The sequence below is a fragment of the Cheilinus undulatus genome, linkage group 10 (assembly GCF_018320785.1).
Source record: "Cheilinus undulatus linkage group 10, ASM1832078v1, whole genome shotgun sequence".
NCBI classification, from domain to species: Eukaryota; Metazoa; Chordata; class Actinopteri; order Labriformes; family Labridae; genus Cheilinus; species Cheilinus undulatus.
Genome location: NC_054874.1, coordinates 37605322 through 37630419, shown reverse-complemented (window position 1 = coordinate 37630419; position 25098 = coordinate 37605322). Strand labels below are relative to the sequence as shown.

At 39.1% G+C, this 25098-nt stretch overlaps 1 protein-coding gene across 1 annotated transcript; it reads right to left on the bottom strand.

Annotated features, from left to right (window-relative positions):
• Window positions 1-22129: 22129 nt before the first annotated feature.
• Window positions 22130-24568, bottom strand: LOC121516708 (E3 SUMO-protein ligase ZBED1-like). Its single transcript, XM_041798107.1, has 4 exons — window positions 24429-24568; window positions 23496-24304; window positions 22864-23171; window positions 22130-22702 (listed from the first exon to the last, which is right to left on the bottom strand). The coding sequence occupies exons 2-4, from the start codon at window positions 24218-24220 to the stop codon at window positions 22155-22157; spliced, it is 1581 nt and encodes a 526-aa protein (XP_041654041.1). The 5' UTR covers window positions 24221-24304; window positions 24429-24568; the 3' UTR covers window positions 22130-22154.
• Window positions 24569-25098: the final 530 nt, after the last annotated feature.

Here is a 25098-nt window from a genome sequence, read left to right as displayed (position 1 = left end):
GCGCCATCTGCCCCTTTTGGTTCTCATGGTAACCATCACCAGCTGTGTGGTGGGAAATGTTCACTTCACACACTGCCTGTCATGCTCTTCCATCATGGTCACACATGCTCACATGCTCTTTCTCTCTCATGACTCTCATAAAAGCTCACTCAAAATCTCACAAGTTTTTTTTTTCATCATTCGTGGGTATGAGACTAACTTCTGATGAAACTGGCATAGTTAACTCTTGTCCTGGGTAGGGATGCACCAATGCCACATTTTCTCAGACCAAGTAGGAGTTTTTACATTTGGGTACATTTAAGTACTTTATAATGCATCGACTGTTCTTCATCACACATCATGACTATCTATTAGTGGATACTTTGTCTGCTCTACTTTTGTTATCTTCATTTATGGTAAAATATCACAAAACAGCAGACATGACTCCAACTCTGACCACATACTCACATAAACAGTAAATTTACTCAAATTGAATAAAATTGTACTCTCAAAAATATAACAATTGGTCCCAGTCTATATAAAGTAAAACTTTCTCTGCTTAAAGAGTAGGTTTTTAGAGTTATTTTTACTCTAAAAGTGTTTTTTTTTTTAACTCTAAATGATGATTATCATTCCCTGATGAACAAAGTTGACACAACACTACAGCAATTATTCTCCACACAGAGTAATACACAAGATAGTTTACTTATTACAGAGCATTTTTTTACTCACACAGTGTTGTATTTAATCCTTTCAGAGCCTTTATCCATACCATGGAGGGCTGGTTTTCATTCTATATAGAATGTTTTAAGGAGTTTGTTTCACAAGAACAATAGTGCAAACAATGTTGAGTGTACTGGCTGGTGGATGGCAGAAGTACAGGCAGAGAGATGGAAGACAAAAAGGTGTCAGACAAGGCTCCTTAAAATGACTAAGGTTGGGGAGGAGCAAGGTTACCTTACAAAAAGTGGTAGTATACTCTGGTGTCTGAAGGTTCAACACACAAGGTTATTTAAAGGAGATTGTGTGAAGCCTAACAAGCTGCAGCCATGACTGCTCAGTGCTCCTGCTCTCACCAACCCGCTTGCAGTGTGTGTGTAAGAGAGTGACCTCTCCAATACTTAAACAATATAAACACAGAGAATCACTTAAAACAAAGAAGACAGGAGATCAACCATGATGAAAATGCACTGAAATAAATCCAACAGTAAGCCTTTTGGCTCTAGCTTCATGCAAACTCAACACTTCAAATCAAACACTTTATGTGTGCATTATATTATTAACTAAACTGACATTTATTCTACATTAGATTATGAAGAGGCACTCAACTATCCTGTTTCCCAGCCTGCTCTTTCCAATATGAGAGTAATGCTTTTCTCCCACCCCTAGCCCTCCTTCTGGCCCTTTCCAACCCCAGTGCAGCTTTGGCAGAGGGCTGTCAAAAAAGTCTGGTCTGCTCGACAGTCCTGCACTTTAATGGGGAAGGTTTTTGTCGCCACTGTAACAGGGATAAATATTGCTTGAGCTGTGCTCATGGTGATTCATGCTGGTCTTTGTTATAATATTAATGATTAACACTGGTCTATTAGGAACAGAGTGTTCGGTCTAAACCTTCCCTCTTTGTAAGATAACTTTGGTTATGAACTGGCACTATACAAAAAAGATTGATTAATATTCACAATAATCCATGCTTTTAAGAAGACACCCCCCACAACATAGACACACACTTCTTTAGAAAGGCTGTGGGTCCCCGCTATGGCCACTAGAGGGCATACTAGTTCTACTATTTTTCATAGAAATTGCACAAATACCTCAGATTTTTCTTCATTTTTCCTTCAGTACCATAGCTTTAGTATCTCTATGTGCCTGTGGATAAACCTGCACATTCTTTCTTTCCTAGTTTCCCAAGCTTTTTACATTCTTTTGATACAGGAAATAATAGTATATAGATGACATTAATACAGTTTTAGCACAAAATATTTCCCAGTGAAAGATTTCATGGTGTAATTTTCTGCACTTTTTTTATTTTTAATAATCATTAAAAGCATTATGAGAAAACACACCTAAACCCAATGATGCCCCTTTTTATTGCCTCCTTGAAATCAACCATGTAGATATCACTGGGTATGTCAGTTGCACTTATACCTCAGACAACATTGCCATCTCCAGGTAGTGACAATGCTGATACTACCTACACTACCATATGGGCCAAAGTGGCCCCTCTAAAAACACAGCTTGTGCCAACATTACACATGAAGAACTGCCATGAGAACACAAGATCAAATAGAAAAACAGAGAGTAAAGTCTGGAGAAAGAGCTGAGAAAGAGGCTGGGGTAGATAGAGCCAGAAAAACACATCAGTCGTTTGCACATCAGTAGTGACCTCTGGTGGCAATTTTCCATGTAGAAGGCATTCGATCAACCAAAAACTGACTCACTTTTTATGATGCCAACAGAAAACATTGGAACTTTAGGGTTTGTATTTCTTGATAATTCACGCCATTCAAATGAAATCCTCTTCATGTTTTACCTGAATTTTGTTTTACAACATTTGAGAAAAAGGCAGATATTATAAACATCTTTTTTTTTTTTGCAGAATCAAGAGGTTTTAACTTTTAAATGAATAGAATCAGTCAGTGTTACTCCATACAGTCTCTCAAACCAACAGCATGCTGGGATTTATCAGTCAGTCTATGCCCAGAAGCAAATAAGAAATGTTCCAGATGTGTAGGGAAAATCCTAAGGTCAACATCCAAGAAAAAAGGCTACAGTCTGTATAAAACCAGGACACTCTAAGGAAGTCTGAAATAACATTCAGATGGAATGAGAGAAGAAGTCGGAGTAAATGACAGGAGTTTCAGCGGAAGAAAGATTTGCTGCAACCCGGATGTCTTGCAATTACCGACAAGTCATGAATCCTGCTCTGACGGGGACCTCGCTGATTCTCTCACGGGAGGATATGAAGTCATATTTCAACAGCTGAGACGTACACGGGTCACATGGTGAGGAAATAATCTGAGACACACCAACCGAATTCAATTTGACTAAAGAAGAAGAATTTAAAGTTTTGAAACGGGCCTGTCAAAGTCCAGACCCAAATGACATCGGCATGTGTCGGGTGTCTGAAACAAGAATTTCATGCCTGCTGATTTGAGGCAGTTCTCTATGAACGGTCGGGTCAAAATTAATCCCGTCTGGTATTACAGCTTATTGCGTCTTTATGTTTCATATTGGAAGTGAAAGGAAACAGACTTTCTTTTGAATCTTTACAAATGTGGAAATCTGTGCAGAGCACTGGTGTGTGTCTAAACTACACCTTCTGCTGCAGAAAAGAAGTCAGCACTGAACGCTGTATGAAAGGATTTAAAGATGGTGAGAATCTTCTGCAGATGTAGTAAAATTTCTCCCCTGTGGTTTGAGCAGCTGACACCGCATGGTGGAGTTCAGTTATCAGAATAAAAGCCCTATTTCCAGGGAACTGTAGTAGCACCTTGGGAGCTGTAGTAATTTGCATTAACTGCAGAGGATGTCTGTGGCCTTAGTCTTGCGCAAAATCTGCGATGTATGTATTTTTTAAAGTAAAATTTTTATTACAGTCACCTGTTCAGTTCATACCATTTATCAGGTCTAAAGTATATAAATCTTAAGTTAAGAATATTCTGTAAATAAATCATTTGACAGAATTTGGGTGTTAATTCAGGGAGGTTATAAAGTCTGGAGTCTATTTGCAAACAGGGAAAACTCTCAGTTCTTAAAGAGGAGGGAAGCATTAAAGAAATATGAGACTCAACATGAGGGGTCTGAAATCACACAGTGCCTAGCTATAGGAAGCAAATGTTAGTCCTGTCCTGTCATGAAACAGATGCTTGAAAGGCTATAAAAAAAAAAAGAAGAAGAAGAAAAAAATAATTTCTTATGTTAAGCTGACTTTTTTCAGTTAAACTGCTCTGTGGAAACTTTCCTACACTTTAAATGTATCCAACAAGTTTAAGTACTGTTTTGTAAAGCTTCGTGTTTCTCAATTATTGCAGTTTTCCCTTCTTGTTATCACATTCTTTCATCTTGAACAGTTATTTTGCTCAAGATTGGCTAATTTGAGAAACAAGTACTGAAAGATGTAGAGCAAATGTAGAAACCCTCCCCTCTCAAATTCAGTACATTATCCTTGGGATATTGTTATTGGTTTCCACAGGCAGCACTTCTCTGAATGAGTCAGTAACTTCACTCATGGTGCAAAAGCATCTATTGCCCAAAGGCATTCTGGGAAACCGGCTGCAGATCAGGGAATGACTGCCAAATAATTTGAGTACAATGTAAAAAATTACTCAGAATAATTGAGCACTGTTTACTTCAACCTAATTCATGGGCTTGGTTGATTCAGGAAGATAGAGCTGAACAGACATTTGAATTTTTTAACTTAATGTAAATTATTTTTTAACAAGCTCAAACTGTTCAGTCTTACAGTGAAAGACTAAACAAGATGCATTTCTTTCTAAAAGTGCAGAGTTGAACTTGTTTTATGTTTAAGGTAACTCAGCTCAATTAAACCACCTTCTTCTGTTCAGTCTTGAAGTGTGCCTATAAACATTTCAGTGAAGTTCTTTGCACTTCTTGAACAAAGAAATGTATTCCAATTCTGGTAAAACTGCTGGCGTAGCTTCATCTATGCCAACTGCTTCCCCAGTGGCAGCTAAACTGCACACCTACTCTGTAAGAAAGAACAGTAGGAGGTTGTTATAAAAGGGAGTTGTGTTAACTTCAGAATCCAAAATAGCTGATTCAGTTCTATTTCATCTGAGGTGATTTTTAGTTTTAAGAAAAGTACTCAATCATTCTGAGTATTTTTTGTCTTTAAGTTTAGTTTTATTTAGCTTTTAGTGTTGTTTTATTAGATTAGTTTTTTTTCTCCAAACATTTCTTTTATTTTAGTTTAGTTTTACTTTTTTTGATACATGTCAGGAATGAGAGAACATCACACAACTTTAAAAACATATTCAAACAGGCTGTTCTTCACTTATCATTTATTTATTCAAAGATGATGTTTGAATACAACTCTAGCCATTAAACTACCACTGTGCAAATTCTTCTTCTTCTTCTTCTTCTTCTCTTGTTTAATTGGTGGGTCGCAAACAACTTTAAGTTGCATATTGTACAAGAGTGTGCAACATCATGTCACTTTCCTCAGGTTATGGCTGCCAGCCCTGTGTCCCATAAGAACACAAGCAGTGCCCTCCTCCCATTTCTTATCCCTCTCCCTCTCCTACCGTTCCCAGAATTCCTTCAAGGCTCCACAGTGTAATAAAGTATGTTCAACATTTTCCTTTACTGCCCACATATCATTTATCCTTTCCCCCAGTAAATACATGGTGTCATTCCGTCTGGTGGGTACCCTGAGTCTTGCAATGTTGATTTCCTCCCTCCTGGTCCTTTCTTTGTAGATCTTTATTACTGACTTTTGTATTTTATGAAATCCCCTTCCTTCCTGGTCCTCCTCCTTCTTTTTCTGCCATGTTTCCATTCCTCTTTTCTTGATTGTTGTTTCCCCCTCTCCTTAACCTAGTGTAATTGGTATCGTAATTTCTTTTCTAAGTGACTCTTTAGCTAGTTTGTCACCATCTCATTACCCTGCAGGCCCTCATGTGCTGGTACCCAACAGGACTGTACATCCACACCACCCCTGTGAAGTAGTGGTGGGGGTATCGATACCACAGTATCGATATATCGATACTTACAAAGTACTCTTTTGGTATCAATCTCTCTAGCAAAGTACAGACACTAATTGAGTTCTATAAAATACGTCTCACCCCCAATTCTCCGCCGAGTGCCAACCTGCCTCCCTGCCTCTCTATCCTTAAGACTATTTTGGCTTACTGCTTGTCCATGCCACATGACTTTGGAGACCAATCAGTCATGTCGATCCTGCTGTACCATGTGACTTTGGGGACCAATAATAAATGAGTAACAGATTTCAGCAACTCCACTCCCTCACATATGCATTCATTTTAAAGTCTGTGATGTGGACCCAGCTGTGTTTCTCACTTAATGTGGTCCCCAAGTAAATTTCAAAATTGTAACCCCGAATTTCCATATACAGCGTGTGCGCTGCGCACCAAAGCGCCACAGGTTTGCTCCGACCGAAAGGCGAGTGACCTCACCCACTGGAAGCGAGTCTAGAGCGCTGCGCCGCGGCGCGCAGCCCTGATCATCAGGAAGAGATCAGAGAACTGCGAGTTCACGCAGGAATAGCATGTCAACAGTGGACTATTTTACCTTTTGGGGTTAATTTATCATCCTTTCCGCTATAAGTCCATGATATTATTGCTTCCTCCATTGAGTGAGTACATTAGCAAGTCAAAAGGTGAATGTTTGCTTAAAGGATCTGTGGTTTTATGCAAAATTCTTTGGCTAAAAATCCCCAAAACTTGATTTTTCTTCGTCAAAGGTGCCACTGTAGCTAGGTGACCCACTGAACTCTCAGTGACCCTTTCCTCTAGCTGCAGCACGAGACGTAATGTTGATATAGTGATGATTTGCGGTTGGGAGTATTGTGTTTTATTTTGAAAGAACCGGATGTTCTACTATTGTGACTTCCATGGTTGGTGCTTTCTGAACGACGGAGAATTTACGAGGTTTGGCAGCGGTCGGCACTGAAATAGACCTGCAGCATATTTGAAACGAAGCGGAGCGGAGTGGCGCTTCAGGCACGCGCTGCTGCTGTCTGGAGCGCCGGCTATGGAAATGCTCTGATAGACTAGAGAGGGAGCGAAGTGCTCCGCAGTTCGATTTGCTGGCGTTCCGCTGTGCGCCGTGGCGCACGCGCTGTATATGGAAATTCGGGGTAAGAAAAATAAAAAAATACTGAGACCACATGCCAATACCATAAAATGTATGAAGACAGAGTTAAAGAAACATAACAAGATACATTTTTCTATGAAAATCTTTGTTGACTTGTATTTCTTACATTTTTGCTTGAAACTAGTGGCCATAGGTGGCTAATATGGCCCTTTAATCTGATTTTTTAAAAAAAGAAAAGAAATAGGGCATTTTGGGCATCGATATACAATTTTGTGCTATGATTTATATTTTCTCCCTTGATGAATTTCTGAAAGACCTATTATTCACCTGAAATGTGTATCTTTTGAATTTTTGCAAGTTCAATATTTAAGTCTTTCTTCAAAAGTATCGGTATCAGTATTGATAAAATGACATCAGAAAGTATCGGTATCATATCAAATTTAAAAACACTGGTATCACCCATCTCTACTGTGAAGTCTTAGTAGGCTATATTGTAAATCTCTGAGTTAGTCTTCTCTGCTTGTTGTTTCTTGACTGCATGCTTTCTTATCCTTGCAAAGCAGATGGATATGCCCGTTTCCTTGTTTCTTACTGGCAAATCCATCTTGCGTAAACAAGCAGCAGCAAGAGCTGGTGCAGTTATGGAGGAAGAGATTAGCACAGATGCTGCTAAAGCGCCAGTTTTATCAGAACTTGACAACACTTCTCCGTTAAAAGAAGAACAAAGCACAGCAGTGAGTTTTTTTCTTTTCAAAAACAACAAAAATCAAGTACTTACATGTCTATAGTTGCCATGTTTCGCGTTATTCCTCAGTAGCTGCAGATGCGCAGCTGGATAGTGGCTATGCCACGTGTTTTGTTGCTCTGATTGGTCCGTAGAGCTGTGACAGACAGAACGTTCACCCAATCACCTTCAAAGTTTTTTTTCAAATCTTCTGCCTTTTCTCAAATGTTTCCTATTGAAGCTTTCCTTGATGGATGTGTGAAACAAATCCATCTGGCGCGTCAGGTTAATGCTTTCTAGAGTTGCTGCTGAATCGGAGCACATAATCATCCGGTCTGGTCTGACCTCCTCCACCCACTGCAAACTAACGATGACCGCCACCACCTCTACTTGTGTGAAATCTTAACTAATTAATTCAGGCCATTTCACACTCCCTACACTTGGCTGTAGGTGCCAGACAGTATGGTTGCGTCAAAGACTAAAACTAAGAATATTTTGTCTCTCTATTTTATTTTTATTTTTAGTAAATTTTCTAAATGCACTGTACAGTTTTAGTTAGTTTTTCTCATGGGGGGGGGGGGGGGGGTTTAAGCTTTTTATTTATTTTTGATTAACTAAATTAATTTCCGAGTTTTAGTTATTTAGTAAGTTTTAGTTAACTATAATAGGCTTGTTTTGGACATTAAACACTTTTGCATAATGACTGAAGCTACTGACTCAGTTAGAGAACTCCCACCTGTGGGACACAATCACAGTTTATTAATGATGATACACTGCACATAATGGAAGAGAACTTCCTGGTTCAGTCAGTGTGCATCTTTCAGTTATTGCCAGTAGTAGTCTCTTAAATCATGTGACATAAATATTCAAGATTTTAAGTATGTAATGGAAAGAAGGAGTGTGAGTTGGATTTAAACAGAATTTTAAAGTGTAGGAAAGTTTCCACAGTGTAGTTTAACTAAAAAAGTTAAGTTAACCCAACTTAAATGTACGAGTAAAACTGACCCAATGTACTTAAAAAAGCAAAGTACCTGCTACTAAACACAAAACTGTTTTTTCAGTTGCTTAATTTTTAATGTGATCATCTCCCCTCATGTTTTGAGTTCTATTTACTCATCAGGGATTGGAGTGTAAATTATATATTTAACTTGTGTCTCCTCAAAAATGTATTTCCACTACTTAAAAACCTCGACATAATCAGTTCAAACAAATATTTCAAGTTTCTTCAACTTGTTTGGTTTTATAGTGCACTGACGCAGATTAGCCCTGTAATTTTTTCTAAATGGACACAAATGTTGTAGGATTGGGTCTTGGCAAGATGGATCTTCCTGATAACGGATTTGGGATCTGGCCATTCTGATGCCTTAACAAGGTAAATAAAAACAGTTTTCAGTCACTTTGATTTAGATAAGTTTATTCTGTTCCTTGATGTGGTTGAAAGTCCTTCAGCCCTTCTGAGGAAGCATCAGAAGCAATCCTTAATAACAGCTGCCTTTCTAAAGTCCTAATTACATCCACACGAGTCCTTCTTTTCTTTCTTTCTCCGTATAAAACGAGTGAGAACATTTTACATGTAAAGAGGTTGTTTAATTACAAGAAAGTCTTTTTTTAATTTACATTTTCCCATCTGGTTTGAGCAGAAACATCAAGCCTCCAGTTCCAAGCACTCCTCTTCATCGTTCTGGCTGTATCGAGCTCCAGGGATATATCAAATGATCTTAGATTAAAGAAAATAAAGTTCACAGCGCAGAAGAAAAACTGGAGGCAGTAACATTGTTTAATACCATTAGTGTGTATCTGCTGTGTTCCTCCTGGTTCCAAACTGCTCTGGAAATAACACCCACATCTCACTTGAAGAGGGCCTACCTTCTGTTGTGCTGCTGTGCCAGTGAGACTCTCACTTCTCCCAGCAAATTATGCGCTCTCCTAAATACATGTGACTGCAGCTATTAAGGCTAATGTGATGGTTGTGTTTTTTTATCCACATAACCACAGGCTTAATCTATGTTGGCACGTATACAGTGTTTAATGTTGCCGCTGAAAGCAAGCTCGTGTCGTCTTTACAGACCAAGGAGAGATGCTTTTTACTCCAGGCTGCTGCTCAAACAGTGCAGGGAGCTGAAACTGTCAAATAAGATGAATCTAAAGTACAAATGCAAATTTAATTGTGTTAATGAACAAAAGTAAGAACAACTCATTGAATTAATGCATGATTAATATCAGGGACTGATTCATAATGAATGAATTATTTGAATAATTTGAATCAAAGCAACATTTGTGAAGTATTCAATGAGCTTTACTGACTAATAGCATCAATTGGTGAAAAAAGTGAAACATTAGCTATATTTATTCAAGGTAAAAAGCTTTCATAATCAAAGATTAAAATGGATATTTTAATGATCAAAGATAAAAGTGTTTGCTTAAATGAAGATTTGTCTATTTTTACTTTGCCACTTTAATACACAAGAGCTGATCAAGACACAACAGCTTGAAGAGTCAAATATTCAAAAACCTTTACTTTTTTCAATTATGCTCCATTGAAAGTTCATCCTGTATGGAAAATATGTTTGCTTTTTTCATTCTTGGACAAATTTTCAATGTGAAGTGTGCATGAAAGGCTGATTAATCTGAAATAAGCACATTTTTACCCAAAGTCTTTCAAGGACTTTCTCATAGAAACGAGGGACGCACCCATCTAAGCACAGCTAGTGCTGAGCTCATGGTGATTACCATGGAGTCTTTATAATAATAAACCAAAGTGTACGGTCTAAACCTGCCCTCTTTGGAAAGTGTCTTGAGATGGCTTTGGTTAAAAATTGGCACTATATAAACAGAGATTAACTGGTTGATCTAATCCTGTCAGTCCGATCCTAACTCACATAACTAATTTAGATTGTGCCAATAGGCCAATTCTTTAAAGGAACGCTGCATGATCAGACAAGTTCATCTTGTTGGATAGATATTTGTATCTCTCAAATGTATATTGAACTAAAAAACTCTCTAGATATCTGCATTTTGCGTAATTTTGAGCTTATAAACTCATCAGGAGGCTTCCATGTTTTGGTCCGCACTGGTAGTGTGACAGTGCCACAGCGCTCTCTATGAGCGCTCCTCGCCATTCCTATGCCTTAACTGTTTTTCAGATGGTTTTGCTGCTTGTAGCTGTTGCTGCCATAACAGCTTTCATACCAGGCACAAGTTTGCTGCATGTTGGCCTTTTCTCCCTGCTGTCAAAGCTCTGTCATTCCTCCTAACTTTTCCCTCAATAAAAATCCCTACAAGTGCCTGGATTCAGTGTATAGTGGAAGCGTGCAGGGAGCTTTTCAAAATAAAAGCCTTATATACATACAAAGGGAGTTTCTCCAAAGAAATGCTAAAGTGGACAGAGGTTCTCTAACCTTTCTAGTAACAGTCACCCTTTTCCTCTCGTCCAGGCGCCGCTCTCCTGTGCAGCACTAGGGGTGGACAATACCATTGGGACATTTATGAAGGGAGGAGAAGAGCCCCCCCAGTATTTTAAATTACTTTTTTGATGCAAATTTCAGTCTGTTGACCACGTCATTTAGTTACTTTTAATTGAACAATGACTCTAATTACTAAAGGAAAAAAAAAAAATTAAAAACACACTTTTCATTCCAGGCTTGGGTAATCAGTGCCCCGGTGCTGCGCCCATGCTGGGTCTTATTTCACTGCTGATGTTGTCTTTGTGTACCTTGTCTTTTGTGTGCTCCACCTGCAAAACTAATTTCCTTTTGTGGGACACTAAATAGAATCTGAATCTCTTGCTTGTGAACATGAAGAGGCTTAAAAGGATTTTCTACAAACTTCAAGGTAACTGGGCCTCACTTTCATCCCTTGCTTATAAGATTTCTACAAATCACATTACCACAAAGACCACCCCAGCCTCTTTTTTCATGGCCCACCATTGCACTTTCACTGTCACACAATCTTGTATTGCATGGAGGCATATAACCCCAGGCAGTAGTTCAAGTTTTAAATCCATGAATCTTACAGTAGAGATGACCAACTTTCAGACTTTAACACAAATTTTATTCGTGTATATTTTACATTGTTATATCATCTATGCTGTTTTTTCTGGAGTGAAAAGTAAATCATGACATAGAGAGCAAATTCTTGAATATGAGGACGTATTTTGAATTAAATCTTAAGACTGTTGTTTCCTTGCATGACTTGCTAAAGTCTTCAGCAAGATTTCCATGCACAAAACTTTTGTGAGTTGGAAATAGTAGGTTTCATCTGCACATTTTGCAAGAAATCAAACACTTCTGGTGTATATTGAGAGAATAAAAGCCACTGAGGGAATTTTTGAATGCTAGGCCTTTAAAAAGTTGTTCCTCCACTTGAACTCATCACTGAGGATTGTGCACATATCTTTCTCTTTAAGTTAAAGAGAAGAGTGGGGGAATTTGTCAGAGCTGTGCCACTCTCCGTCTGCGGTAATTATTAATTTTTGAAAGTTTTGTCACCGAGGCTTTCCTCACCCCAGCAGATGGCTTTGAACTCATCACAGGAGGTTTTTGTGTATAATCTTCTTCACTCAGCTGCTGTCTTCTCCTGTCACTTCTGTTTGGTGAGTGTGGCAATCAGAGTGGATGCCGATGTATTTACCTGCGCGGGAACGTTGGGATGGTTGTAGAGGAGGGAGGGGCTCTGAGAGGAGTGTAAACACAGAGACTCTGCTCAGAGAGAGACAGCGCATTTCCACACAGAGGATTGTACATCTGTCAGCACGTCTGTGTAAACAAGCCAGCAAAGCCGCTGGGAGATTTTCACTCGTAGCAAAGTGCTTGATACAGACAGTTTATTCTTATCAATCCTGACACGTACAACAATGTCATGCTGTGGCTTCTCATTCTGCACGTTGGTTACACATTTCACTACAAAATTACTGCTTCTCTTTCCAACTTAATCTAAGACGACTAATGCTGCAGTGACTCATATTTTGACCTTTCTTGATTTGTCTTTGATGTGTTCTGATGCTTAAATTAATGAACACAGAGTCTATGTGTCATTAGCTTTATTTCACATTTAGACTTCAATTATAGCATCAAATCACACACAAGTGCTTTATGTAATGAACACATTAATCATGTGTTCATGCCATTTTTCTTCTTGACAAATGTTGGCCTGAGGACAAACTATGAGCTGTTTGACTATGCTTGACTGAACTTTTGAAACTGACATCGAGTGAGAGCTGCAGACTACAGATCATGACATGAAGGCTGTAGATCTTTGCTGCACATTATGGTTGTTTTTCCTGTCACCATAAACTGATGTAGTAGAAAACATTAGTTTGACTTCTTCTGAAGTTTTTTCAAAGATGTAAGAATGATTTGTTGCTATGATGTGGAAATAATGGGACTGACATTGCACTAAACTTGGCACAAAAAGTAAAGACATTTGTGTTTGGTAGATTATTTCTTTGTTGTAACAATGCTTCTTGGCAATAAATCTTATGTTGTTGGAAAGCCTAATTATTTCCCTTTTAAATGGTGCCATGTTTGTAAGGAACATGTGTTTGCTGGATGAGCCGCAGAGCTGAGTATGTGGGTTGCACCCATGAAAAATTTGCCAAATCTTCTCTGCCAGTGACTTTTTTGAGAACGCTATGCTGATTGTGGCACAGATAGAGTAACATCTTTTGGTGGAGGCAGTGTTATGTTGTGGCTATTGTATGTTGGCTTGTCATCATTGGAGGCAATCTCAACGCAGAGAGATATCAAGATGAGATTCTGCAAGTGGCAATCCTGTAACTTCCGAGTTGGGGACCGAACTCTATCCTTCAAGATGACAACGCTCACCCCCACAGAGCGGGGTTTAGGCTGGTGACCAGCATGAGGAGGAGATGCCAGGCTGTCTATAGTTCTTCCACACCCTGCAATGAGGCTCCTGTTTTCTAAATGAAAACACTGCTAACTGCATATATGTCTTGTTTCTTCAGACTTCGACCATCCAATCCACCAAACAACAACAAACAGGAGTCAATAAGCTGTTTGACACTGACTGGGTAGAATGGCAAATTTTTCATGGGCAACCCACATACTCAGCTCTGCTGCTCATCTCACAAATGCATGTTTCATACAAATGTCGCACAATTTTAAAGTGAAATAAACAGGCTTTCTAATAACTTTGCAAAGCAGATGGATATGCCCGTTTCCTTGTTTCTCACTGGCGAATCCATCTTGCAAAGCTCCCATCTGAACCGCTTGGGCCCGGTTAGAAAGTGACAGGACCAATCAGCGACGAGGGGCAGTACTTTCAGGCACAGCAGAGTCCTGACTTAAACAAGCAGCAGCAAGAGCTGGTGCAGTTATGGAGGAAGAGATTAGCGGGGATGTTGCTAAAGTGCCAGTTTGCTCAGAACTTGACGACATTTCTCCGGTAAAAAAAGAACAAAGAACAGTAATGAGTTGTTTTCTTTTCACAACCGACAAAAGTTGAGTTCTTACATGTCTATAGTCGCCGCGTTATTCCTCAGTAGCTGCGCACGCGCAGCTCCATAGCGGCTACGTCACATGTTTTGTTACTCTTTCTGGCGACAGACAGAACTTTCATCCAGTCACACGCTGAGTTTTTTTCAAATCCTCTGCCTTTTCTCAAACCTTTACTATTGAAGCTTTCCCAGAAGGATGTGTGAAACACATCCATCTGGTGTGTCAGGTTAGCTTTCTAATAGTATAGGATTTATTGCCAAGAAGCATTGTTACAACAGAGAAATAATCTACCAAACACAAATGTCTTTACTTTTTGTGCCAAATTTAGAAAAAACATCTTGGAGTTTATGCAAATACCAGACAGTGAAAGTACACTGGTTGGACAATAGGAATGGCTAGGCACAGCTACACTGTAAAAAGCAACATCCATTTTACTCATAAACATTGAGTTGAAATTACTCAGCTCTTCTTAACCTGTTCTAAATACTTATTATAAACAAGTTAATTGTTCCTCTTGGCCATAACAGCAAAAAGGCTTGATTTACTTAAGTTTACTTAGTTTAAAAAAATTAAGTAAAAAGGGGGTATAATTAAGTTGTGTTAACTTAAAAATCCAAAACAGCGATTTGAACTCTATTTTTATGAGCTGATAGAACTTATTTCAGTTTTAAGTGAACAGTACTCAAACAATTTAAGTATTTTTTGTTATAACTCATATTATTTGAGTTGTGGCAAATCTGCAGTTTTCTCAGAATGCCTTTGGGCACTAAACCTTTATGCACTCTGTTTGCTGCAGCTGTCTTTGCCAGGACACTTTTGAAAAAGAGATTTTTAATCTCAATGAGGTTTTCTCCTGGTAAAAAAAAGGTGAAATAAGATAAATAAATAAAATGCACCACAAGTGAAGTTGCTGTCTCAATTAAAAATGTGCCGCCCATAGGGGGTAATGATATTGTTATTGGCATCAGTGTAAGTTGTATGGCACACTGTCATTGATGAAGTGGGTCACCAACAGCCATTGTTGCAAATGGTGGCACAAGATAGTCCACCTTAGGTGAAATGATGATTTATAACACTTTTGTACTCGCTGATGTTCTAAGGTAATCAGTTATCTAAGGTATTTTGAGTGCTATTAATTTATCAGTGTTTACAATGCACTAAAAATGTTAAGTATTACACACTCAAAGTAGATGATTTAGGCTAAGTCCTGCAAACTTAAATTAACATTTGAATCTCAGTTGTGAAAACTTAAAATAATTGATTTCAAACTAGTAGTGAATACTTAAATAGTTCAAGTAGAACAAGTACTGTACACTACTAACAAACAAGTTTTTTTTAACTCACAAAAGTGTAGTTTACTTGTTATTTTTGAGGCAACGACTTTCCATAATTTTTTTAAGTAAGCTCAACAAATTTTTTCTTACAGTGTACTTACACTTTTTTAAAATAAAGTATTAATGTTATTATTATTATATCTGTTACTTTCTCTGTCCCCCTCGTTTACTTCCGCCTCTTTATGTACTGCCATGCTTTATGATTGTACCTTGTCTTATAGATTCTGTATATGTTTGAATTTTAAAAGGCAGTAAAAACTTTAAATCATATAAACAGAAAGGTCTAAGTCAATGTTTATCTTTGGCTTTTACCTCCAAATTTCTTCAGTTTATCCATGAGTCAGAATAGAAATTTGCCCAAACGTTAAAGAAAAACCCCTCTGAGCAATTTTGATTCACCAAGTTCAAAGTAAGGTGTGATCCCGATGCCTAATGACCTTGATTTTTGACCTATGACCTCACAAAGACAATCATTCAAAAGCACTCAGAGAGCGCAGAACTCCGCCATTAGCCCTATCTCCCAATGGTAAAAAATCCTTTAAAAAATTCCTGGATCCAGACGGTGATCAGGATCACCGTCTGGATCAGTTCTTCCTTATGACATTCCTGACATTTCCTGAAAATTTCATTAAAATCGGTCCATGACTTTTTGAGTTATGTTGCTAACAAACTAACAAACAAACCCTGCTGATGACATAACCTCCTTGTTGGAGGTAATAACTAAGTCAGAGTGGAACTGTGTGCAAAATCTGAAAAAGAACCCTAAAAGTGTTCTTGAGATATGTTAACATATAATTGTCAGATGGCCGTAATCTTTTAACTATGACTTTCAAAATCAAATCAATTCATGTTTAAGCAAGAGTAAACATTTGAGAGATAATTCATTCACAAAAATTCCCAGACAGATGGATCAACATAAAAATAGATCCTTTGCTGATTGGATATTTTGAGGTAGTGGATTTTTTAAATCTTAATGTGCTGTTAGCTAACCTGACACGCCAGATGGATTTGTTTCCCACATCCATCTGGGAAAGCTTCAATAGGAAAGGTTTGAGAAAAGGCAGAGGATTTGAAAAAACCTCAGAGTGTGATTGGATGAACGTTCTGTCTGTCACATCTCTACGGGCCAATAAGAGCAACAAAACACGTGATGTAGCAGCTATCAAGCTGCGCACGAAACATGGCAACTATAGACATGTAAGTACTCAACTTTTGTGGTTTTTGGAAAGAAAACAACTCACTGCTGTTCTTTGTTCTTCTTTTAACGGAGAAGTGTTGTCAAGTTCTGATAAAACTGGGGCTTTAGCAGCATCCACGCTGATCCCTTCCTCCATAACTGCACCAGCTCTCAGTGCCGCTTGTTTACGTCAGGACTCTGCTGCGTATGAAAGTACTGCCCCCCGTCGCTAATTAGTTCTGTCACTTTCTAACTGGGCCAAAATGGTTCAGATGGGAGCTTTGCAAGATGGATTCGCCAGTGAGAAACAAGGAAACGGGCATATCCATCTGCTTTACAAGGTTAGCTGTTAGCTGGAATCAACAACATTAAAACAAAACAAAAAAGTCTTGAAATGTTTCACTTTAGAGAATATATGGAAGGATCACTGCTGGAATAAACTCATGATATTCTAATGTTTTTTAGATGCACCTATAATATCTGTCATGTTCACTATCAGAGTGGAACTAGTGCTTGTGTGGCTGTAGATAATAAAGGTATTACTGTTGGTATTTAAGAGGCCTTGCTGTTCCTAACAGAACAGGAACTAAATGCTGGAGAGATGCCTGTTCATTTCCTGAGCACTACTAAAGCTTGGCTGCTGTTTCCCCACATGCTGACATCTTGTCATTAGTGCATGTCAGCACATGACTGTGTATTCCTGTATTTCTGGCCTTTGTGTACATTTCATGTCCAGAACAGAATAAAAGAAAAAAAAAAAAACTCCCCAAAGGCATTGATGAGATATTTCTTCTTATTCTACTCTGGCCCTCAAAAAGACTAATGAAAGTGGGAAGGTGAGATCTCTGTTCACGTTTTTACGATGAGGTTGAAACAAATTTTAATGAAATTCCTGCACAACCTCATCTTTACTTATAAAGTGAAATGTTACATTAAATACATGTTCTTTGTGTCTTCAGGGTGCTGCTGAAAAATCTCTTGGTCTTTCAGCCCCCATGCTGTTATTTGACATAGTTGGATGCCCTAAAAACTAGAGACTTTTTCAACTTGGGATTCTAGTCTCTGCCTTTGCTTTTATTATAGTCTTGTTACAGAAGCAATCCCATGGAGAGCTCAAGTAAATATCATGAATATTATTGCAGAGGATATGATGGACTGTTTTACATTATGTATTGCTTTGTTTCAATAGAAAAAAGCTGGCCTCTTCAATTTTCCTGAGATACTTGAACTCCCTCACCCGGAGGGAGCAATCCACTGTTTTCCGGTAGAGAACCATGGCCTCAGACTTGGAGCTACTTTGCACTCAGTTGCAAACCGCCCCAGTGCCTGCTGGAGGTCCTCAGCTGAGGAAGCCAACAGAACCACATCATCTGCAAACAACATAGAGGAGAAACAACTTTAGATAAACACAAAAACTGAAATTGCCATCACAATCTGCCCCACAGTCTGTGTATTTTCAATAGCCTCATTTACCATGCTGTTACAGTAAACCCTAGTTGAGCCACACGGATTGTGAAAAGCTGCGACTCCCATGTAATCATAGCTTTTAATGCTACAAGGAATCACTGGTGTGTGAAATTTTAGCCTGAAGCACTGCACTGTGCTGTGATGTCATAGCTCCAGCTATCCATGGTGAAGATTACAGCCTTCACACCCATCTACTCTGCTGATAAATGTTCTCATAAATTCTTGTAGTGGCCAGGCAGAGCAGCTTTAAAACAATATTGACCTGATTGCAAACTATTGTTCTACGCCATGCCGCTATTTCGTTTTATTTTGTCTTCCTTCTTTATTGTTTAAACTTCTGGTTCAGCCATCACCCCTTGAAACACGAGCTGTGCATCAATTGACAGCAGTTGTGGAAGTAGTTGGTATAACAAGTGTGAAATACATGCAAACTGCTTAACCAATGTTGTTAGCCTTCTCCATGCTAAGCACAGTCCTACTGGAGGCCTGAGGAAAATGATTTAGCACAGTGCAGTTCTGCCCTTTCAGAGGAAGTGGCCTCTTTTTTAAACCACTTCGTATCTGTGGTCAACTTGGCACAAATGAAAAAAAAAAGACAACATATATTCTAGTTTAAAATATGAAAATCAGGGTGGAGGTGTGATTCAAGTTAGCTAAATGCTTCTATCTACAATGCCTATAATAAATATTTACCCCCTTGGATGTTTTACCCTTTCATTGATTTAATAAATCAATCCTGGTCAATATAATTTGGCTTCATTGACAAAAATGATACTATTAATAAAAAAATATCTCACTCAAGCTCTGTCAGTTTGCACAGGGATTAAATCGAGCCACAAATTCTCTATAGGACTAAGGTCTGGGCTTTGACTTTGCCACTCTAGAACATTCACCTTGTTGTCTTTAAACCATTTCTGTGTAGCTTTACTTGTATGCTTAAGGCCATTGTCTTGCTTGAAAATAAATCTTCTCCCAAGCCATGAATCTATTGCAGACTAAATAAGATTGTCCTACATTTTACTGCATTCATTTTACCCTCAACTTTTACGAGCCTTCCAGGGCCGAGAAGCATCCCCAAAGCATGATGCTGCCACCACTGTGCTTCACAGTGGGGATGGTATGTTTGCTTTCCCCTAAACATACAGTCTTGTCCTATGACCAAAAAGTACCATTTTTGTCTCATCAGACCAAAGAACTTTCTTCCACTTGACCATGGAGTCCTAACCCTAACCCTAACCTGGATTCACATGCCTTTTGGTGAACATTTATTCGAGACTTAATGTGAGATTTCTGCAACAGTGACTTTCTCCCATAAAGCTTTGACTGGTGAAAAACTTGGGCAGCAGTTGCTGTATGCAGAGTCTCTCCCATCTGAGCTGCTGAGGCTTGGAGCTCCTTCAGAGTAGTCTTAGGTGTCTTGGTGGCCTCTCTCACTAGTCTCCTTCTTGCACGGACACTCAGCTTGTGAGGATCACCTGACCTAAGCAGATGTCCACTTTCCATATTCGTTCCATTTCTCAATGATGGATTCAACCGAACTCCGGGGATGTTCAGAGTCTTGGAATTTTTTTTTGTACCTATCCCTTGACTTTCAATAACCTTTTTTCTGAGTTTCTTGGAGTGTTCTTTTGTCTTCATGGTGTAATGGTAGCCAGGAATACTGATTAACGGGTGACTGGACCTTCCAGACACAGGTGTCTCCCTTGAGACATTTTCACTTCACAGGTGATCCCACGTCACTAACTGTAAGACTACTAGCACCAACTGGCAGGACTGCTGTTGACTTAGGTTCGTCACTTTAAATGGGGTCAATATTTAGGCAGTCACTTATTTTATCTTCCATATTTTTTTAATTTAATTTACATTACTTTATAGAAATCTGTTTTCACTTCTAGATCAAAGAGGTCTTTTTTTTAAGCCAAATTATATTGACTATGACTGATTTATAAAATCAATAAAGGATAAAACATGCAAGTCAAGTCAAGTCAAACTTTATTTCTATAGCAAGGGGGGGATTACTTTTATAAGCAATGTATGTTCCCCTTCGCACTCTCTGAGTGTGCCCCCCCCCCACACCACCACCACCAAAAAAAACAAAAAAGAAACCAGCTACCACCTTAAATGAAAAACATATCATCCCCATTTTTTTCTTTGACTTTATTTCCATTAATCATGTTTACATTTCCAGGTAAAAATGGTTTAAAGATATATTCAATTCACTTCCCATCCCTTGTTTTATGGGAATTGTTTTTATATTATTTCTGTCTAACACAATATTTGAGGCATTGTGAACAAAAAATCATGAAGTAAAAAGGGAGCAGTGTAGAAATGTAATCTAAAGAAAAACTACAAAAATCAATCAAAAGACCACTGCTGTGGGAACATTGTGAAAAACTGATTTTAAAAATACTGCCAGTGAACCGTCAACAGCAAGAGGGAAAATGGCACAAATAGAAGAATAGGAGGCACACACCAAAGAAATTCTCCACAACAAAAAAATGTCCAAAATGAAAGCCAAACTGTAAGAGAAAAGGCGAATCGAACAGAGCGGAGAGTAATGGGGCTCTGTAGAGAAGAGGATCTGAATGACGGATGAAAAAGAGAGCGGAACGGGCTGGAGAAAAGAAGGGAGCAGTTGAAGAAGTTTCCTGATGACCTCAAGACTTCAAACATCTTTGCAAGTGAACAAGCAAGCTAGAGATGCAGATGAAAGAAGGGAGGGATGAAAAGAATAATAAAAGACAGCTGAAACAGGGGATAGAGAAGGCATCTGTGCAAACGGAGGAGATGGAGAGAGAGATTGTGGTGGTTTGGAGAGATGAGAGGGAGGAGGCAGAACAGGAAAGGGAGGAAATGAGGGAGTTCTGTGAAGGAGATGAAAAACACCCTCTTCTGATGAGGGCGATTCCCCACATCATGCTCTCAAAGATAGATGAAGAAAAACTTTGAAACTCAGGTGGAGGACAGGGACGGATGGAGAGCTAACCAGAAGAAAAGTTACGGGAGATCTGTGGATGTTGCGTTTGGTGCTGTGGGAGGTCAAACTGAATCTGCTGACAAGAAATGGAAACAAGCAGAAATGGAGAGGTAGAATATAAATGAAGCTCAGGTCAATAATGTATGACTGCAACTGCGATAACCTGTGCGACAAAGAGTCTGCCTATTATTGCTGCAGTGAAAGCAGCTCCTCAAAGACGTGTCTTGATTTGGTGTGAATTAAAGCAACATTACTGGTTAAACCACAGGTTCAGTGACTTAACTAAGATGTCATATCTTCATTGCAGCAATAATTGAACAGAACTGAGCAAAGGAATTGTGATGCTTAAACCTTCAAACATGCATTTCTTTTGATGCTTCTTTAAGCCTGCAGACAGGGATGCTTGTATTACTCGTGTTTGAGGATGAAAGCCTGTACACTTCTTTTTGATTATTAGGACAAGTCTGGATGAAACAGAGAGAGAGAGAGAGACTATTTGGAAAAAAAAAGACGTGGTGCCATTAAAGTGTTCCTCTGGGCACTTAGAGGTGGAACTATAGTAACAGCTTTATCTGGACAGGATGTTTAAGTGCAGCAACTCTCCCACCTGCGTAATAAGAAAAAAACATGCAATGTGCACACATTTTCAATGTTTGGATAATGATATGGATGCAATAAATGCACAGAAATCAAAGAGCTGGTTGGTATGTAAAGTATGGTTAAGCACTTTTTACCAGTTTGTGTTTTGGCTCATATATATATATTAGGGCTGTCACGATATCAGATTTTCACTTCATGATTATCGTGGGCAAAAAATGTCACGATAACGATACTATCACAATATCAATAAAAGTTTAAATAATAATGAGACAATCAATCAAATTTATCTTTAACTTTATTTTTGTTGTGTTCTCCCATTTGGCAGATGAATTACACTCAAAATACCTGTCTAAGGAGGTACTGAGACAATATGAAAACAGTAACTGTACAACTGCATATAAAAAATGCAATTACAATCAATATCTAGTTCAAAGGTAACCAGATGAACTGATAAACAGAAAATCCATAAGGTGCAACATCTGCTATAACTACAATATTAACTGAAACAAAATCATTTGTGGATAGCAGGGGACACAGCATTTGTGTACAAATGAAGAATGAAAACTAATAACTTTGGAATAATCCAATCCAATCCAATACTGAACAATCCCTGGCATATTTTTCTTTTTCTGTTTCCATTCTCTGCCTATGGTAGATTTTTATGAAGGAAAACAAGCATGTTAAGTTTATCAGGTGTCAAGCTGGAGCGAAACACTGTCTGAATGTTCCCTGAAGAACTGAAAAGTCTTTCAGATGAAACACTGGTGGCAGGAACACAAAGGACCTTCCTTGCCAGTTTTGCCAACCTTGGAAACTCATCCTCATTAGCTTTCCACCATTGCAATGGGTCTTTCTCTACAGGAATGGTGGGCATGGATGTGTATGCAGAAACTTCAAGGACTGCAGTTTGTCTCTCAGTTTCTGCTGATTGTCCCTTCCGCTGCTGTGTTTTCTTTGAGATCATTTTTAAAATACCTGCCAAGCCCTCTGAGGGCTCAGAGCTGCAGACCTCTGTGTTCTCCTCTTCACTCTCTCCTCTGGCAGAAGACTCCTGGTGTGATAGTGAACAAGAGCTTCCTTCACTGGTAGCAACTTGCTGCTCTAGCTGGCTTTTGATTGCAGGAATCACATTAGCTTCTTCTTCTGTGAAGGTCAGCTTGAAGCGTGGGTCCAGTACACAGGCATTATTCATCACTGTAGATGACACAAACACAAAAACAGATATTAGAAACTCAAGACTAGTAGAGTTTGGATGATATTTTTAAAAACTAATATGGAAATCCTTGGTGTACAAGTGAATTCTGAGTACTTCATTTCAGGTTTTTTAGCAAACACTGTGGTACTAGCCAACTCACCTTTAGCCATGTCCGGATCTTCATACCGCTCTTCTAAGTTCTGGCGGATGACACATTTCATACTCTTCATCAGGCTGCTGTCATCATCTTCCTCTGCCAAGATGGATGCCATCAGATGCAGGACAGGTCTCAGGGAGGAGATTGTGATACGTGTCTCTGCAGCCAGGGAATCAGTGAAGGTTCGGAGTGGCTTCAGGACCTTACATGCATCCTCAAGAGTAGAGATGTAGGACCCCTTCAGCACAAGGTGCCTGGTATTTCTGTCCCCCATGAGAGTAGCTGCCACTGCAGTATGCTGTTCAACAAACCTGAAACATTACATTAAATTAAGAAAAATATCAGTTATTCCTCATCAACACAACACCTGGTTAACAGTATGCAGTAAATGCTTAACTCAGTAGTGTGTTGAAAATTGTCGAATGACAAAGTGCATTATGAGCAGAATATATCATTATTATTATGTGTCAGTATGGCAAGTGAGTATAGTGGATGAAAAGGCACCCATAAAACTATTTACTAAATAATTATATAATAATTTACTGCCTTTAATTGGCACATGGCATGTTTATATTGACAGACAAAATAGCTTTGACAGAAGAATATTATCAGAATATTATCATGCTCAAACCTACCTTGACATCATGTCGTATGTAGACCCCCATCTTGTAACAACATCTTGGATTAAGGTATGCTGAGGCAGATTTAGCTCTGCCTGTTTCTTTGCCAGCTCCCTCCTTCTCTTCCATGAGTGGTTGAATCCTTGGACCACACTCCTACACGCCTTCACAGCAGCTTCTAGTTGGTTAATCTTCAGGGCCTTTCCAAGTGCAAGATTTAAATTATGCCCAAAGCAGCTGATCCAGTTGGATGGGAGAGATTTAAACGCAGCCTTCATGTTGGTGGCATTGTCGGTCATAACACATACTTCTGCTGTTTGGTCAATCCCCCATTCTGCGATTAGATTATTAAAGGCCTGTTTGATGTTTTCTGCAGTGTGGTCCTCAGGTAGGAAAGCTGTCTCCAGACATGCAGCCTTCATTTCCCACGCCGGTGTTATGAAGTGTGCGGTTAAGCTCATGTAGGGGTGGCCTGTATTGCTGGTCCACAGATCTGTAGTAAAAGCAACATGCTGTGCCTCTGCCAGAGAGCTGACAACGTCAGCTTTAACTTTCAGGTACATGTTGGGGATTTCTTTTTCAGAAAGTTGTTGTCTTCTTGGGATTTTGTATTTAGGAGCAACAGTATTCATCAGTGTTTTGAACCCTGGCCTCTCAACTGTTCTAAAGGGCATCATGTCCTTTGCGATGAAGTAAGCCAGTGATTTAGTGATGGCTTCATCCTGACATGCACGAGCCATGTCTGCCTTTCTTTTCTTCTCCACTGACTGAAACAGTGTTAGCTGACTGGAAGTGGGGACTCTCTGTCGCTTCTGTGAGCTTGCCTAACAAATTTCCACAGGAGAGAAAACACTATAAACTCCAATGATATAACTTAACTTAAAAAGAAAAAAAACAAACAAACAAGACCTGACTGCAGCATTAACTTTCACTATTCACGCAACTCACTCTTTCTGCTGTAGCAAAATCTTCAGGGTGATGAAGACGAAGGTGGAAAAACAGGTTTGAGGTACTTCAGCTCAGCATTTTTTGCAAACTGGCGTGTCGTCAATCTTCCCCGCTTCCACTTTTCGGAACCCGAAAAACTCCCACACCGGCGAGTTAACTATTTTAGAGTTAGGATAGAGTGTCTCGCTGTCGTTGACGGCTCCCACTGACATGTTTACAATCACTCGTAATGCTCATTACCTGGGAGCCACGTTGGCTAGGTGCCCTGCTGTCTACTGCAGCTGCAGTGTCTTCTTCTTTTTGTTTTTTGGCGGGTGGCAACCAGTGTTAAGGTGCATTACCGCCACCTACTGTGTTGGAGTGGGGACCAGCGTAACTACCCAGTGCCAAGTGGCGCTGCTGGATCATTTACACGATATTATCATATGCACATTTTCAACATGATAATGAAATTTTACTTTTAAACACCACAGTTATCGGCAATACCGGTATACCGCGACAGCCCTAATATATATTAATTATTATTATTTTTTTGTGTGAACCCCTCCTTGTCCAACCATTAGATCTACACAACATGAGTAAAGACATACAACATCATGGTCTTAGTTTTAAGGGTAATGGTAAATGGACTTGAGCTTGTATAGAACTTTTCTAGTCATCTGATCAGTCA

Bases quoted from the DNA above. Each gene is read 5' to 3' on its own strand.
- LOC121516708 (XM_041798107.1), bottom strand. From the start codon at position 24,220: ATGGCTCGTGCATGTCAGGATGAAGCCATCACTAAATCACTGGCTTAC. The intron at 23,172-23,495 runs GTAGGTTTGAGC...GTAATGTTTCAG, and splicing joins ACATACGACATGATGTCAAG to GTTTGTTGAACAGCATACTG. The intron at 22,703-22,863 runs GTGAGTTGGCTA...TGTCATCTACAG, and splicing joins AGATCCGGACATGGCTAAAG to TGATGAATAATGCCTGTGTA.